Here is a 14,460-nt window from a genome sequence, read left to right on the forward strand (position 1 = left end):
TTACACTCGTCACCAGAGGTGCCCAACCCAAGAACCTCCTTCTTCCGGGTCATGGTCTCTGCCACATCCGGCCTCATGGTCCAGTAGCGAGCAGCAGTCGGGAGAACAGTAGCCACCAGACTCGCAAGTCAATGGAGCCCCCTGCCCATCAATCCCTCGGACTGCCACAAAGGAGCCAGAAGAAGTTCAATCCCAGTGGTCACTATGAATTTCACTCATCCACAAAAAAGACAAAGCAACAATTGAGGAGAAAATAAGAATGTACAAGCACACCAGTCGAGCAGACTTCTGATGCTCTCCCCCTAGCACCTTGAGACCCTCACGGGTGAGTAGCGTGCTTTACAAATGTCTTGATTGATTGGTTGATGCTCTTTGGTGCGCGTATGGGGGGCAGTTAAAAAACAATCCTCCCTTGGGCCAGAATATAGTTGGGAAACACCCAACCCTCCGTGAACTAAGAAAAGTGTAGCTGGAGGAGAACTCTTACCTTGAAATTGGATTTGCAGAGAGTTGCAGGTGCAGACATCTCCTTTCCTACAGAGGAAAGCAAGATTTTCATAAGTTACCATCCGTGGCTGGGAGCAGGTAGGGCAATAAAGAAAGGGATCCATCCTAACTGGAACCAGGAAACCAGAAGAACATCCCACAAGCAACCTAACCCCAACCCTCACTCTAGGCACCCCATAACTGATCCTCGGTTATCTTTTGCTTTGGACTGGAATGAAAATAAAACCGATCAATGAGAAGCTATCAGTTAACATTTCAGGGGCAGCAAACACACCCTTCTAACCCCCTCTCTTGGCAACGAAAATCTGACCATTTATGAGGAAACCCAAATTATCATTCGTCTTGGTTGAGCTCTCGGTCACTTAAACCATTTCCCCCATATTTGGTCATTTTGATATTAAAACTTCTGTGGCATGTGCCCTAACAGCTGGAATATTAACGTCCATCTTTATGCAGTGCTTTAAGCTGGGAAGAAAGACTGACTTGTCCAGGGTCACACAATGTTTAAATGGTGAAGCGGAGATTAGAACAGATATTTGCAAGACCCACAACCAACAATGAAGCTGCTATTTTCCTGCCATTTTTGGAATTTGAAATTCAAAGTCGTACACTGCACACAGGGGAAGGGTGGCACTAAACGGGGAAGGGTGGCACTAAACATGCAAGAGACTGGGATTTCTCCTGCAATTTTAACTGTAGCAATGAAGGATAATTTGAATGTACTTGTATTTTGTTGGCGCTATTTATACGCAGAGGCTCCGTATAGGCGAATAGCTTAGCACGTCACAGATAATAAGCAATACATTCCAGCACTGCTAATTATACAACCGTAAAGGGGGGTGTACATATCATTGGTATACTGGATAGAACATAGTGAGCTGGACAGCCAATCGGAATGCTCCCTTTGCATGCTTTAACTACCGTTACAGGCCTGGTCATGGAGCACTCTGTAGCGGTCAGCCCCTGTCCGCGTGCCGCCTGCACACACACTCAGTCAGACGGTAGGTGCTGGGAAAATTAGTGGCTGGCACAGACCTACTGCTCAGACATTTCAAAGCTTGTTTCTAGGGCTCATTTAGAAAATGAAAACTCTATGTGGGTGGACTTTACTAACAGCATCATATTCCTTCTGCCTCGGACTACAAGGGCAATCAAATGGAAGGGGGGTCTGAAAGTCCGGCGTAGTGAAATAAGAGGGGTTGGTTTGTAGAAGCCGGGGAGAAGTCAGTCTGCCCACAGAAGGATCCTGCTGAAACGGGGGGCTTACAGTGCAATCAGAAGTGTTGCAGGTAGGGGTCTGTAGAAGCAGTTGGGGCGTCCATTCCAAACCCTGCTCGTACAAACGGAATTAGATGGTCTCTTCCACTTTTCACACCTTCAGAGTAATAAAGGCAATGGATGCAGCTCGTCTGGGAGTAAAAGTAAACGGATACCTCCTTCATTGGTATATTCTCGGATGTGATCGAGACAATTGTAGGACTTGTTAGCCCAAGGTACAGACTTGTCCACAAGAGCGGCCTATGCTTCAATGCAGCACGGTCTGCTGAGGGGTCTCCTCTAGAACCACCCACAGGGCATACAGACCCCAATCCCTCCAACTCAAGACACAGATGCATTCAATCCAACAATACCTTGAATGGACACCGCAAGGTTTATGTCAAACCTATACGGACGATCGTCGATGAGGTAGGGATGAGGCTGAGGATCCTGCAAAGAGAGAACAAAAAGATCAAGATGAGGGAGCAGGGATCAGGAAGACTGACAAGAATGCCAGGAAGAGGGCAGAGAGCGAAGCATGCCAGGGAGGGAGCCAAGCATGGCAGGCAGCTGGGAAGGAGCGAAGCATGTCAGAAAAGAAAACAAATTATTTACCTGTAACTGTAGTTCTCCAGTATTGGAAGCTTTCATAGATTCACATACCTGAATCATTTCCCGGTCTTCGAGACGGGAGTCTCCGGTATATAAAAAAGCAATGCTTAGCAGTATGGCTAACTGAAAAAGAGGGCCTAGGCACATTTCCCTTTTGCAACCCATAACCTTTGTTATGTAAAAAAAGGACCAAACTTTTCCCTTAGCCAATCAGAACTCCTCACCCTCTAGAACCCTCCTGAGAGAACCTTCTGCCCCTCAGATTTTCTACCAGCACATTGTGCTAGCGAGTCTCCTTTGAGCTCTGCTCAAGCTCTGGATTTCCAACTTTGTAGAAGCTTGATTTCATTCTATTTCTTGTGGATTTGAGAATTTTGGTAATCTATTTCTCATCTACATCCTTGAGACTGTCTGGAAAGGAGAAAAAGGGTCTTTTTAGAGCCTGTGCCACCTGCTCTAAAAAGAGACTCTACACTGATGACCCACATGAAGACAGCAAGGTATGTCGCACTTTCTCTAGCAAGACCCTTAGAGATTGTGAGGGACGCCTTTTAATTTGGCTTCAGAAGATAAAGGCCAGAAAGGAGGTGGTTTCTAGTGATAGTGACCAGGAATCCTCCTCTTCGCCCAGGAGATCTAAAAAAAGATCAAGATCTCCTCAGGCTTATTCCTCAGGGGACCGTCCTGAGAAGGCCCTAAAAAAGACCACTCCAGGTTCTTCAGGGCATAGTCCTTCTAAATCTCCTCAGCCAAAAGTAAAGGAGAGCAAAGGACACCCTTTGAGAGAAAAAGGATCCAAGAGAGCCTCTTCTGAGCCTTCAAAAACACCACCTTTGGCTTCAGCATCATTCAAGAAGCCATCCTCTAGTATTCCTGAGGAGAAAGTGAAAAAAAATCAAAATCGTCGACGAAGAAGTCATCGTCTACGATGACGACAGAGGTACAGAAGCTACCATTGATTGTATTTGAGTCAGCGTCAACGGGAGCGTCAAAGGGAGTGTCGATGGGAGATTCGACATGTGGAGCCAAGCATGCCAGGAACTAAGGAAGTTGGAGCCAAGCATGCCAGGAACCACGGGAGGGGGAATCAAGCATGCCAGGAACCACGGGAGGTGGAGGCAAGCATGCCAGGAACCACAGGAGGTGGAGACAAGCATGCCAGGAACCAAGGGAGGTGGAGACAAGCATGCAAGGAACCAAGGGAGGTGGGTGGAGCTAAGCATGCCAGTAACCAAGGAGGGAGTCAAGCATGCCAGGACCAAGAGAGGTGGAGACAAGCATGCCAGGAACCACAGGAGGTGGAGACAAGCTTGCCAGGAAGCAAGGGAGGTGGGTGGAGCTAAGCATGCCAGTAACCAAGGAGGGAGTCAAGCATGCCAGGAACCACGGGAGGTGGAGACAAGCAAGCCAGGAAACAAGGGAGGTGGAGACAAGAATGCCAGGAAACAAGGGAGGTGGAGACAAGCATGCCAGGAACCAAGGGAGGTGGAGACAAGCATGCCAGGAACCAAGGGAGGTGGAGACAACCATACCAGGAACCAAGGGAGGTGGAGCCAGCATGCAGTAACCAGGGATGGAGCCAGGCATGCCAGTAACCAAGGGAGTTGGAGCCATACATGCCGGGAACCAAGGGAGGTGGGTGGAGCTAAGCATGCCAGTAACCAAGGAGGGAGTCAAGCATTCCAGGAACCAAGGGAGGTGGAGGCAAGCATGCCAGGAACCACGGGAGGTGGAGGCAAGCATGCCAGGAACCACGGGAGGTGGAGGCAAGCATGCCAGGAACCACGGGAGGGGGAATCAAGCATGCCAGGAACCACAGGAGGTGGAGGCAAGCATGCCAGGAACCACAGGAGGTGGAGACAAGCATGCCAGGAACCAAGGGAGGTGGAGACAAGCATGCCAGGAACCAAGGGAGGTGGAGACAAGCATGCCAGGAACCAAGGGAGGTGGGTGGAGCTAAGCATGCCAGTAACCAAGGAGGGAGTCAAGCATGCCAAGAACCACGGAAGGTGGAGACAAGCATGCCAGGAACCAAGGGAGGTGGAGACAAGCATGCCAGGAACCACGGGAGGTGGAGACAAGCAGGCCAGGAACCAAGGGATTTGGAGTCAAGCATGCAAGTAACCAGGGAGGGAGTCAAGCATGCCAGTAACTAGGGAAGGAGTCACGCATGCCAGGAACCAAGGGAGGTGGAGACAAGCATGACAGAAACCAAGGGAGTTGGAGCCAAGCATGCCAGGAACCAAGGGAGGTGGGTGGGTGGGTGGAGTCAAGCATGCCAGGAACCAAGGGAGGTGGGTGGAGATAAGCATGCCAGGAACCAAGGGGGGTGGGTGGAGTCAAGCATGCCAGGAACCAAGGGAGGTGGCGACAAGCATGCCAGGAACCACGGGAGGTGGCGACAAGCATGCCAGGAACCAAGGGCGGTGGAGACAAGCATGCCAGGAACTAAGGGAGGTGGAGACAAGGATGCCAGGAACCACGGGAGGTGGAGACAAGGATGCCAGGAACCACGGGAGGTGGAGACAAGCATACAAGTAACCAAGGGAGTTGGAGCCAAGCATGCCAGGAACAAAGGGAGGTGGAGACAACCATACCAGGAACCAAGGGAGGTGGAGCCAGCATGCAGTAACCAGGGAAGGAGCCAGACATGCCAGTAACCAAGGGAGTTGGAGCCATGCATGCCGGGAACCAAGGGAGGTGGGTGGAGTTAAGCATGCCTGTAACCAAGGAGGGAGTGAAGCATGCCAGGAACCAAGGGAGTTGGAGACAAGCATGCCAGGAACCAACGGAGGTGGGTGGAGCCAAGCATGCCAGTAACCAAGGAGGGAGTCAAGCATGCCAGGAACTAGGGAAGGAGTCACGCATGCCAGGAACCAAAGGAGGTGGGTGGAGCTAAGCTTGCCAGTAACCAAGGAGGGAGTTAAGCATGCCTGTAACCAAGGAGGGAGTGAAGCATGCCAGGAACCAAGGGAGTTGGAGCCAAGCATGCCAGGAACCAAGGGAGGTGGGTGGAGTCAAGCATGCCAGGAAGCAAGGGAGGTGGAGACAAGGATGCCAGGAACCAAGGGAGGTGGAGCCAAATATGCCAGGAAGCAAGGGAGGTGGAGCCGAGAATGCCAGGAACCAAGGGGGAGAGAGATGAGCATGCCATGAACCAAGGGAGGTGGAGCCAAGCATGCCAGGAACCAAGGACGGAGCCAAGCATGGCATGAACCAAGGGAGGGTGCCAAGCATGCCATGAACCAAAGAGGAAGCCAAACATGCCTTGAACAAAAGTGAGGGAGACAAACTTGCCATGAACCAGGGAGGATGCCAGTCTTGAACTATAGAGCAAGCCAAGCATACCATCAACCAAGGGAGGGAGCCAAGCATGGCAGGAACCTGGGAGAGAGCCAAGCATGCCAAGACCTAGGGAGAAAGCCAGGCACTACAGAAACCAGGGAGAGAGCTACGGAGAAAGCCAGGCACAACAGAAACCAGGGAGAGAGCCAAGCACGCCATGAACCATGGAGGGAGCCAAGCAAGCCAGGAACCAAACCAGGGAGAGCGTCAAGCTTGCCATGAACCAGTGAGGAAGCCAAGCATCCCATGAACCAAGGAGAGAGCCAAACTAAAGGCGGGAGTCCAGCACAAACGTAGGAGGTAACCGGGATATGGCTGTGCTGAGCCTAGAAGAACTGTCCCTGCAGTTAGCAGAGTGGGCTGGTAGCTTACGGAGAGTAACTCAAGTTTGATGATACAAGGGCAGTCTGCATAGCAAGCAACGAGATTGGCTGTGAAATGTCTATGGGCCGTCGGGATGGACCATGACCCTGTGCCTGAGGAAATGATGGCACACAAAAGACAACCTTCCTATAAGGGATTCTAGAGGAGTTCCTCCAGGAGGGATGGCGGAGTCCTCAGGGACCTATGGGCTGGAAGGTTTGTAACAGGACCAGGCATGCCAGACAGACTTGAGGAGGGTGGGCACACACTGCCTCACATCACGGCACTCTGTTTGCCCTGATGCATCATAGTGACATGCTTTAGTTTTTCACCCTTGTTGGTGCAGCCAGCTACTGAAGAAGGACAGCTATCCTGAAACACGTGTCTAGAGATACACAGCACTGGCTGCACCAACAAGGGTGAAAAAAAACTAAAGCCTGTCACCGAAGTAAGTGTTATCATGCACTGCGTTTACTAGGATGCATCGGGGCAAACCGAGTGCTGGGATGTGAGGCAGTCTACGCCCACCCTCCTGTTTGAAAAGGCTCCCTTGAGCTAACGAGATGAAGCGCTCTGGTTGATGCACCTGTGCCCAGCGAGTGGTACAGAGACCTGAGAAAACTTTGGCAGCATTTCCAGCACCCCAAAAAATAATGTTTTGCTCTCTACTGAAGAACAACAACTATCCTTAAACACATATCTAGAGATACACATCACTGGCTGCACCAACAAGGGTGAAAAACTAAAGCCTGTCACCGAAGTAAGTGTTGTCATGCACTGCATTTACTATGATGCATCGGGGAAACAGTGCTGGGATGTGAGACAGTGTGCGCCCACCCACCTCTTGCCAGGCAGACTGGGTAGGGCAATCCACAAAACCAGCCCATGTTCACAAGACTACCAGTGCAAAAGATGGGAAGGAGTCCGTGAAACACACACTACTTATTCTTCTTTGTCAAGTGTGAAACGTCCTGTAGTTCATCACTGATCTAATTACTAAACCCAGTGGTTACTAAACCCGGTAAGGGAGATGAGTTCTGTGGAACTCTGGACCTCCATACCAATAGGTGGGCACAACCTGAGTCTTAACCCTCCCCTAGGTACTTGCTACATTCCTGGCATGTGATTAATCAAAATTGGTCACCAGATGGCTATACAAGGGATGGACATCACACAAGCTCAAGGGTTCTGTGCTACCTTACTGCAGACCAAGCGAAGATGTGGCAGAGGTCTGGGTTCTTGCTAGGGAGGGCTGAAGTGCCCCCGCCCTGGTGAGGATGATGAAGGGCCCACACATTACCTATGTGAGAGCCTCTACGGCCGGAATAAAAGTCAGTGTCTATGTTTATGTGTTTCCCGATTGAGCTACTTATCTGTAGTTGGATAGTTGGATCTGGATAGTTCTGAAACGGTTCCACGTTGGAATCAACTTTAAAAACAATCTCAGTATGTTGGTTATACTCTGCTCACCGTGTGGTTATTGCTAAAGAGTACCTATGGCAAGGTTCGTGAATTACAATGAACAGGTGCAGCCAAAAGTAGATAAGAATTATAATAAGAGTGTTTATGGGAGAACCCAAAGGATGGTACATTTATGCAAATAAGTTTCCACGCGCTGGATCAGGCTGGGAGCCTACTCCTACACAGGACATACTGACCTTGAGGGTGGTAGATATGTGCCACACTAATGATCTCTGCCTATACAAAGATGCTCGCATATATCTTCTGCAATAAATTCAACTTACGTGCACAGAAGGAACATACTACATTGACTTTCATACAGAGTTTATGGAGTGCTGGGCTGATTCCTGAGGTCGGAGAACATCTGTGGCCATTACAGTGCTTATTTTGAGCCGGTGACTTCCGGTGCTACGCACCGACACTTAATTGTCAACACCAGCGCTTGCCACAGTCTGCCACAATGTGGCGCTATCTAGCTAATTAAGTATGACCACAACAGCAGGTAATTATTAATTCAATAGACATTACAAAAGACTATTACCTGCCACCCAAGCCATTATTATAGCTTTGGGGGATTGAAATAGTCATAATTGTAGGAGGAGTGTGATAGTTAGTAGTTGTGTTGGTACGATTATTGGCATCATTGCAGGGGCAATGTGGGTGCAAGCTGCAGTTGCCTCAACGAGAGCCCTGGCACTATTTTGTTTTTACAAACTAAGCACTGGATTAGCTTCCGTGTGGCCAAGCAGGACATGGTTAGATTTTGAAGATATGCCACAAAGCCACCAACTTTGACAGAATGGTCCCGAAGCAGATCTGCAACTGGTAGGTGTGTGCAAACAAGCCAACGAGGGTAAGGGGTCCTTGGACTCCCAGACACAAAGACACTGGAACTGTTTGATATGAAATTTTATATTCCACCAAATGGCTCCCTTCTTTCCCGTATGGGCGCTGCTGTGGTGGTCGCGTCACTCCTGCAGTTGAGCCCAACTGCTATGTATTCCAACAAGGATTCCCCACTCAAAGGGAAAACGGCGGAGTCGCAATTCAAAACACGGTCCAGAAATCCACTACAATTACGTTTCTTCAAGTGATTTATTTATCCATGGGGTCAAAAACAAAAGAACCAACGCATTTCGACAGCGTCCGCTGTCTTGATCACGGTCAGTTGTGTGAGTGTGCTCACATATTTTTAAGTGTTGCAAACATTTCCTGAAACCAGGGTCACGCCCCTAAGTGGGTGTATTCATGATTACATCATCATTGATTTCAGTCAGATGGCATTGTGGGACATGTAGTTGGTCTTAAACAGTTCCAAAAACTTTTAGATTTTCGTAGTATAAATTCCAAACCCTGATATTTAAACCATTATTTTAAATAACAATTTTAGTGAAAAGGAATGGAGTCGAGTATTGGAATTATGTACAAAGCAAATACCGCCCTCCAGTGGGCTTACGTGGATATGTGACCGACCTTATTTATGTGAGCATAGCGTGTCCAAAGTGAGGGTTATTAAGGTGAAAAATAAAATTAAAATGGGAATATGAAAATTAAAATCTCATAATATTACTGTAACATGATAAGCGGGATGATAGGCAGGAACACAATTTTTACTTAAAGTTTCTTAGAGATGTATATACAGTTCTTCCGATTGATTCAGGCCTAATGGGGTCATTGTTCTGAATGCCAGTATGTGTCTGGATTCCTTGCGTCGCAGTAGTTTTTCATTATGACCACCCCTGTCTGATAAGGTCATGGTTTCCAGTCCCTAAAAGCGTAGTTGTTTGCAATCTCCTCCATGCTTGGCCTCCATGTGTTTAGCAACAGCGTTGCTTCTGTCCTTGTGGACGGTTGCACCTACATGTTCTAAAATGCGTTTTTTCAATTCACAAATAGTGCTCCCAATGTACCTTAGTTTGCAAGGGCATTCGATCATATATATGGTGTATTTGCTATTGCAAGTTATGCATTCCTTGATTTTCCAGGTCTTTTGGTTGGGCATTGTTATTTCCGTCGTTGGCTTTGCAATGTCGCATACTTTACAATTATAACATTTTACGAAGCCCATGGTGTGCAACCATTGTTTTTTGTTGGAGGTTTTTTTGGAAGTGGCTATGGACCAGTTGATCCTGTAGATTTTTAGCCCTTCTGTATGTGATTATCGGATGTTTGCCCATTTTTTTGCCCATGGTTTGATCAAGTTGAAGGATTTTCCAGTTCTTTCTCAGTATGTGGTTAATCTGTTTAGATTCCAGACTATGAAATTTTATATAAAAGGTCAGAATGTTGGTAATGTGGTTGCACACTTTATATTTACGGGGAAGCTCCCGATTGCTGTAATTTGATGCTAAGGATAAACGTTGTAAATATTTGGATGGCAAACAAAATAAAACAATGGCATTTTTGATTACGATTTCTATATTAATCTCACAATTACACAATGAAATATATATATATATATATATATATATATATATATATATATATACATACATACAAACATACATACACACACACACACACACACACACACACATACACACACACAAATATACACACCATATATGCACACATACATTTACTCACACAAACATACACATATATATATATATACACACTTCTAAATGGTAGCACTATCTATTTCTATCCCAGTGCAAAAACCTTTCTTTAACACAAAATGTGTTTACTGCATTCAACAGCAAAACAGAACAACGTAGAGTCGCTGTGTTTTGTGGTCAAGTCCAACATTTCTGAAAAACGGCCGCTTCAGAACTTTGTATTTTTGTTGCCTAAAATCCTATCCAGAGGAGGTTATCTAGAGTTCGTTGGCCTCTGTATAACCCTCAGAGTAATAAATTGTTAAACCAATAACTGTGCGGGATCAAATTAATTTGTTGAAATTGGGAAGTGGTGTTTTAAGTTATTAGTTTAGTTACCTGTGCTGGCAAAACAACAGATTTTTAAGTAGTTAGATTTGATATTTAGATGGTGTTGAGTTTGTGTTAAATGTGGGTAGATTTGGGTGCTGGTTTGGTGGGAAAAATGTCCATTTTATAGACCTCACACTGTGGGCACAGTGAAAGTTAAGGCCTTGGGTAGACTTTGTTTATTAGGAAGGGAAGGAGTTTGGGAATAGTGTGGGTCGGTTTATAGGAGGAAAACGTCTGGGATGTCAGTGGAGAATGCATCTATTTTTACGAGCTGGGGCCAAGCATAACATTTTGATGTTGGAAGTGATTGATGAATGCAGAATGAAGCAAAGAATGAATGGTGGGATGGAGTGATGGAGTGATGGGATGCAAATGTAGTCTTTTTTAGGTCAAGCTAGACAGCGCATGTGCCATCTCTTAGAAACCTGCTGTAGTCTGTGGGCTCTTTCCCCTTTCTCGCCATTGCGTTTCATTTGTCTATGTCTATGTCCTGTAAAAATCCTCGCTTATTTGATTTAGTCAGCAGCTCTGCTGTCTTGTAACCCCAACTACTCTTCAAAACACACTGCTTGTGACAGGGCTGGCTTAGCGATGGTAGTGCCTGGTGCGACAATCATTTTTGGCGCCCTCACACCCCACGCCCGCTTCCTCGGATTCTCTCACTACCACCGGGCAAAAGTGCACCCATCTCTCCAATCATAAGTTATTGCTAAACACAGTGCCACCTCCTCCTGAGGTCAGCGCCCACCCCACAGGCCATCACCCAGTGCGGAGGCACCGGTTGCACTGCCCTAAGCCGGTCCTGGCTATTGACACAAGCGGCAGACACCTTACCGATGCGGTTTTCAGTGGCAGGCAGCCCACACAACTTCTCACCAGCGCTTTTTACTGCGTGGGGCATCTGACTTGCATTTGGTAGCAAACAAGGACCGTCTCACCTGCACAGTAGAAGATTATCATTGCAACACCATATCAATGTTGGCCATTCAGAGAGGGGTTCATACCACCAATGTGTAACTTACAGGGAGTGTATATGGTGGTGAGCTTCTTACCTGTTTTGGGTTTCCTGGCTGGCACCACACCAGCACTGTGCTTGGTGTAGCCCACCTGCATGCACAGTATTCTGTGATATGCACCTCACCTGCAATTTATATGCTGATGGGCACCTTACATGTACCATAATGGGAGGAAAGGAGCTTAACAGCACTGTTTTAGGTGGACATTTTACTTGTTTCGTACATGGTGTCTGCCGCCTTACCTGCACTGTAATCGGAGGGATCCACCTTACTTGTACTGTATTTGGAGTGCCACATGTTACCGGACCAATATTTGGTAGCGACCACCTTACCTGCAGTGCATTTCTAGGCAGTTACTATACCTGCATTGTATTTGATGTCTGTCATATTACCTCCACAGGACATCTACCCTCCACTGAACTCTGTACGGGGTCTTACCTGCACCGTATTCTGAAGGGTGTACCTTCCCCATATTCAGAGGACACAATCTTACTTTCAGGGTATTTAGAGGTAGTCATCTTAACTATCATACAAGCATTCAATGACTGTTAGCCATCTTACCTGCACAGTATTGAACCTCTGTCATGTTTCATAGAGGCCAGTTGTGGGCATCTTTAAGTTACCAGAGTGCAAAGTAGGTATCCGAAGTAGGTACCTTAACTGAACGGTCTGGCGGCCTCTTCCATGCCTGGCCTGTAGAAAATGGGCGATGTTTTGCCTGCACTGTATTCAGCCAAGACTTTCTTACCTGAAAAGTATCTGGATGCGGGAATCTTCTTTGCCTTTCGTTTGATACTGAGCAAATTACAGACATTATATTCAATATTCCCTGCACCATATCCAAGGTCATCTTCCCTGCTTTATCTTCAATGGCTAGCACACCTGCTTCACCGTGGAATCTGGCCTCTTACCTGCAGTTCCTCTTGCATATTACCTCCAACTGCAGTCAATATTGGCCATCTTACCTGAACTACGTTTGGAAGCACAAAGGGCATCAGAGCCTCCATTGGCACGACCCAAGGAGAGATGGTTGTCCCAAAGCTCTTCCCTAGAAAAGGGCCCAACGGAACGTACTCCCACTTCTGAATATCACGAGCTGAGTAACAGAAGACAGAAAACAGAAAAGGCACTTATTTCCAAGAATATTTTCTTCTCTCATTCCTCAATATGATTTCTTCCCTCACATTTACTCTTCTTCCTAGATGCACCAGGACATAACCTGCTTCCTAACCCTTCCTAATTATTCAGCATCCCACATTCTTCTCCTAACACTTTTCTTGTAGTTTCTCACCGATCCTAGCTCCAGCAGTAATGTTTTCCCTAACTGCAACCCTACTTCATACCTGCTCCCACCTTAGTAGCCAATATTGTATTTTCTCTCTTCTCATTCAGTGTTCCTGCCCTGGTTCTCGTCCAGGTCCTTTTCTTTTCTCTCAATCCATATTGCCCTCCTTTGATCAAGCCCAAGCACCCTCCTAACCTCACCCACGCTATCTATTTTTTCATCCTCCCTCAGGATCCAGCCTCTTCCTATACTAAATTCTGCATCTTTCAACTAACTATCCTCTTAATGTCATCCCTCCCTCTGTCCAATTCTTCCACTCCAGCCTTCAATGTATCCTCCGCTCACTCAATCCTCGTCAACCAATACTGCCCTAATGCCGCCCTTCTCCCAAGCCTCCTCGCATCACCTACCGTCCATGGTCTCCTCTCATCCATATACTCTGGAGCTCCTCAATATATGTCCAAGCCCTGTTACTTTTTAGATGATTTAATTGTGCTCTTCTTGTTAATCCCAGACTCTGTTCTGCCCTCTGGGCAGCTCCAGTCTTTCCAATATCCCTCACTCCCCTCCCGAGCGCATCCCTTCAGCTTTTTTCCTGGTCTTTGCACTTCCTTGGTCAAGCCTTTGACATGCTAATGCCCGTGTCTTCCCTCATTCCAGCCTTTCCTAGGTGTACTCTCTCGTCCCAAGTCATCCTCCCAGCACTTTTTGAGAAAACATATGATGCATAGACAGGGGAGTTGATCACCAGAGATCCGTGACTGACAGACAATGTGACAACGTGATGAGGAGGAAAGGATTGAGCTTGAAGGTTATTTCGAGAAGTGTGCTCAATTTTTATTTTTCAGAGCCGCAAAGTTGTCCATAAAACAGTAGTAGTGTGGCTGGTGACATCTCTAGAACTCAACAGTTTATCTTTCTTCTTGATATCAAGACTTGTGCTCATTAATATTTTGATCACATTTCCTAAATGCTACTAGAGTGCCCGGGCCATGCTCGGACTGGCACAGTTGGCTTCTAACACTTCTTTATTGGATCAAGGTAAAAGAAGTCCATGTCATTTACTGAGTGGCCGCAAAGGGACCCGAGAACTCTTTGATTGTTCTCAGATCTCAAAGTTAAGCCATGGCCATTCCCCTATTGGTCACAAAAGACCACTTTCGTACCCAGACTGGCACAGGAGGCTTGTCCATTTTCCAATTTGTCCCCAAATACATCTGCCTTTCCTTAGCCGACTGTAGAGTATTTTTGAATTTTCAAAGGTGTCCTTGTTGTTATGGTGTCATGTCCCATCCCTTACCATAAAGCACAATTAGAGTATCCCCAGAGGCATGTAAAAACGACAGAGGAGACAGGAAGCATCTGTGGCAATGAAGTACACGCCTGAGGAAAATAACCCAAACTACACCATATTGCAGAGCATGGAAATCACAATTCTGGAAAACATTATGAAAATATAGAAAATGTTCACAAAAAAAGCAGTTTCCATGTCTGATACAGGATAGGCTATTACCAGGGAGAAAGGCAAGATGAGATCTCCCAGGACCCAAACGTAAACACACGAAAAGCCCCTAAAACAAATGGCATCACCATGCAGAGAAACACAAACATAAAAAGACTTGCCTTGATACCAACCAGCAAGAAAGATATGCTGCACAGAAAAGGCAGAAAACACAGCAAGTTA

The 14,460-nt window shown here is 46.9% G+C and overlaps 1 protein-coding gene across 1 annotated transcript in view; it reads right to left on the minus strand.

The window, feature by feature from the left end:
- FAH (fumarylacetoacetate hydrolase) overlaps positions 1–14,460 on the minus strand; it is a 183,846-nt gene that overhangs the window by 45,965 nt on the left and 123,421 nt on the right. Inside the window, exons 9-11 of the mRNA XM_078682934.1 lie at positions 12,457–12,587; positions 2,139–2,214; positions 488–534 (exon numbers count right to left, since the gene is read on the minus strand). Coding sequence (XP_078539060.1) covers positions 488–534; positions 2,139–2,214; positions 12,457–12,587 — 254 coding nt within the window. The remainder of the gene's footprint in view (positions 1–487; positions 535–2,138; positions 2,215–12,456; positions 12,588–14,460) is intronic.

This window comes from Lissotriton helveticus, chromosome 3_1, assembly GCF_964261635.1.
Source record: "Lissotriton helveticus chromosome 3_1, aLisHel1.1, whole genome shotgun sequence".
Lineage (NCBI taxonomy): Eukaryota > Metazoa > Chordata > Amphibia > Caudata > Salamandridae > Lissotriton > Lissotriton helveticus.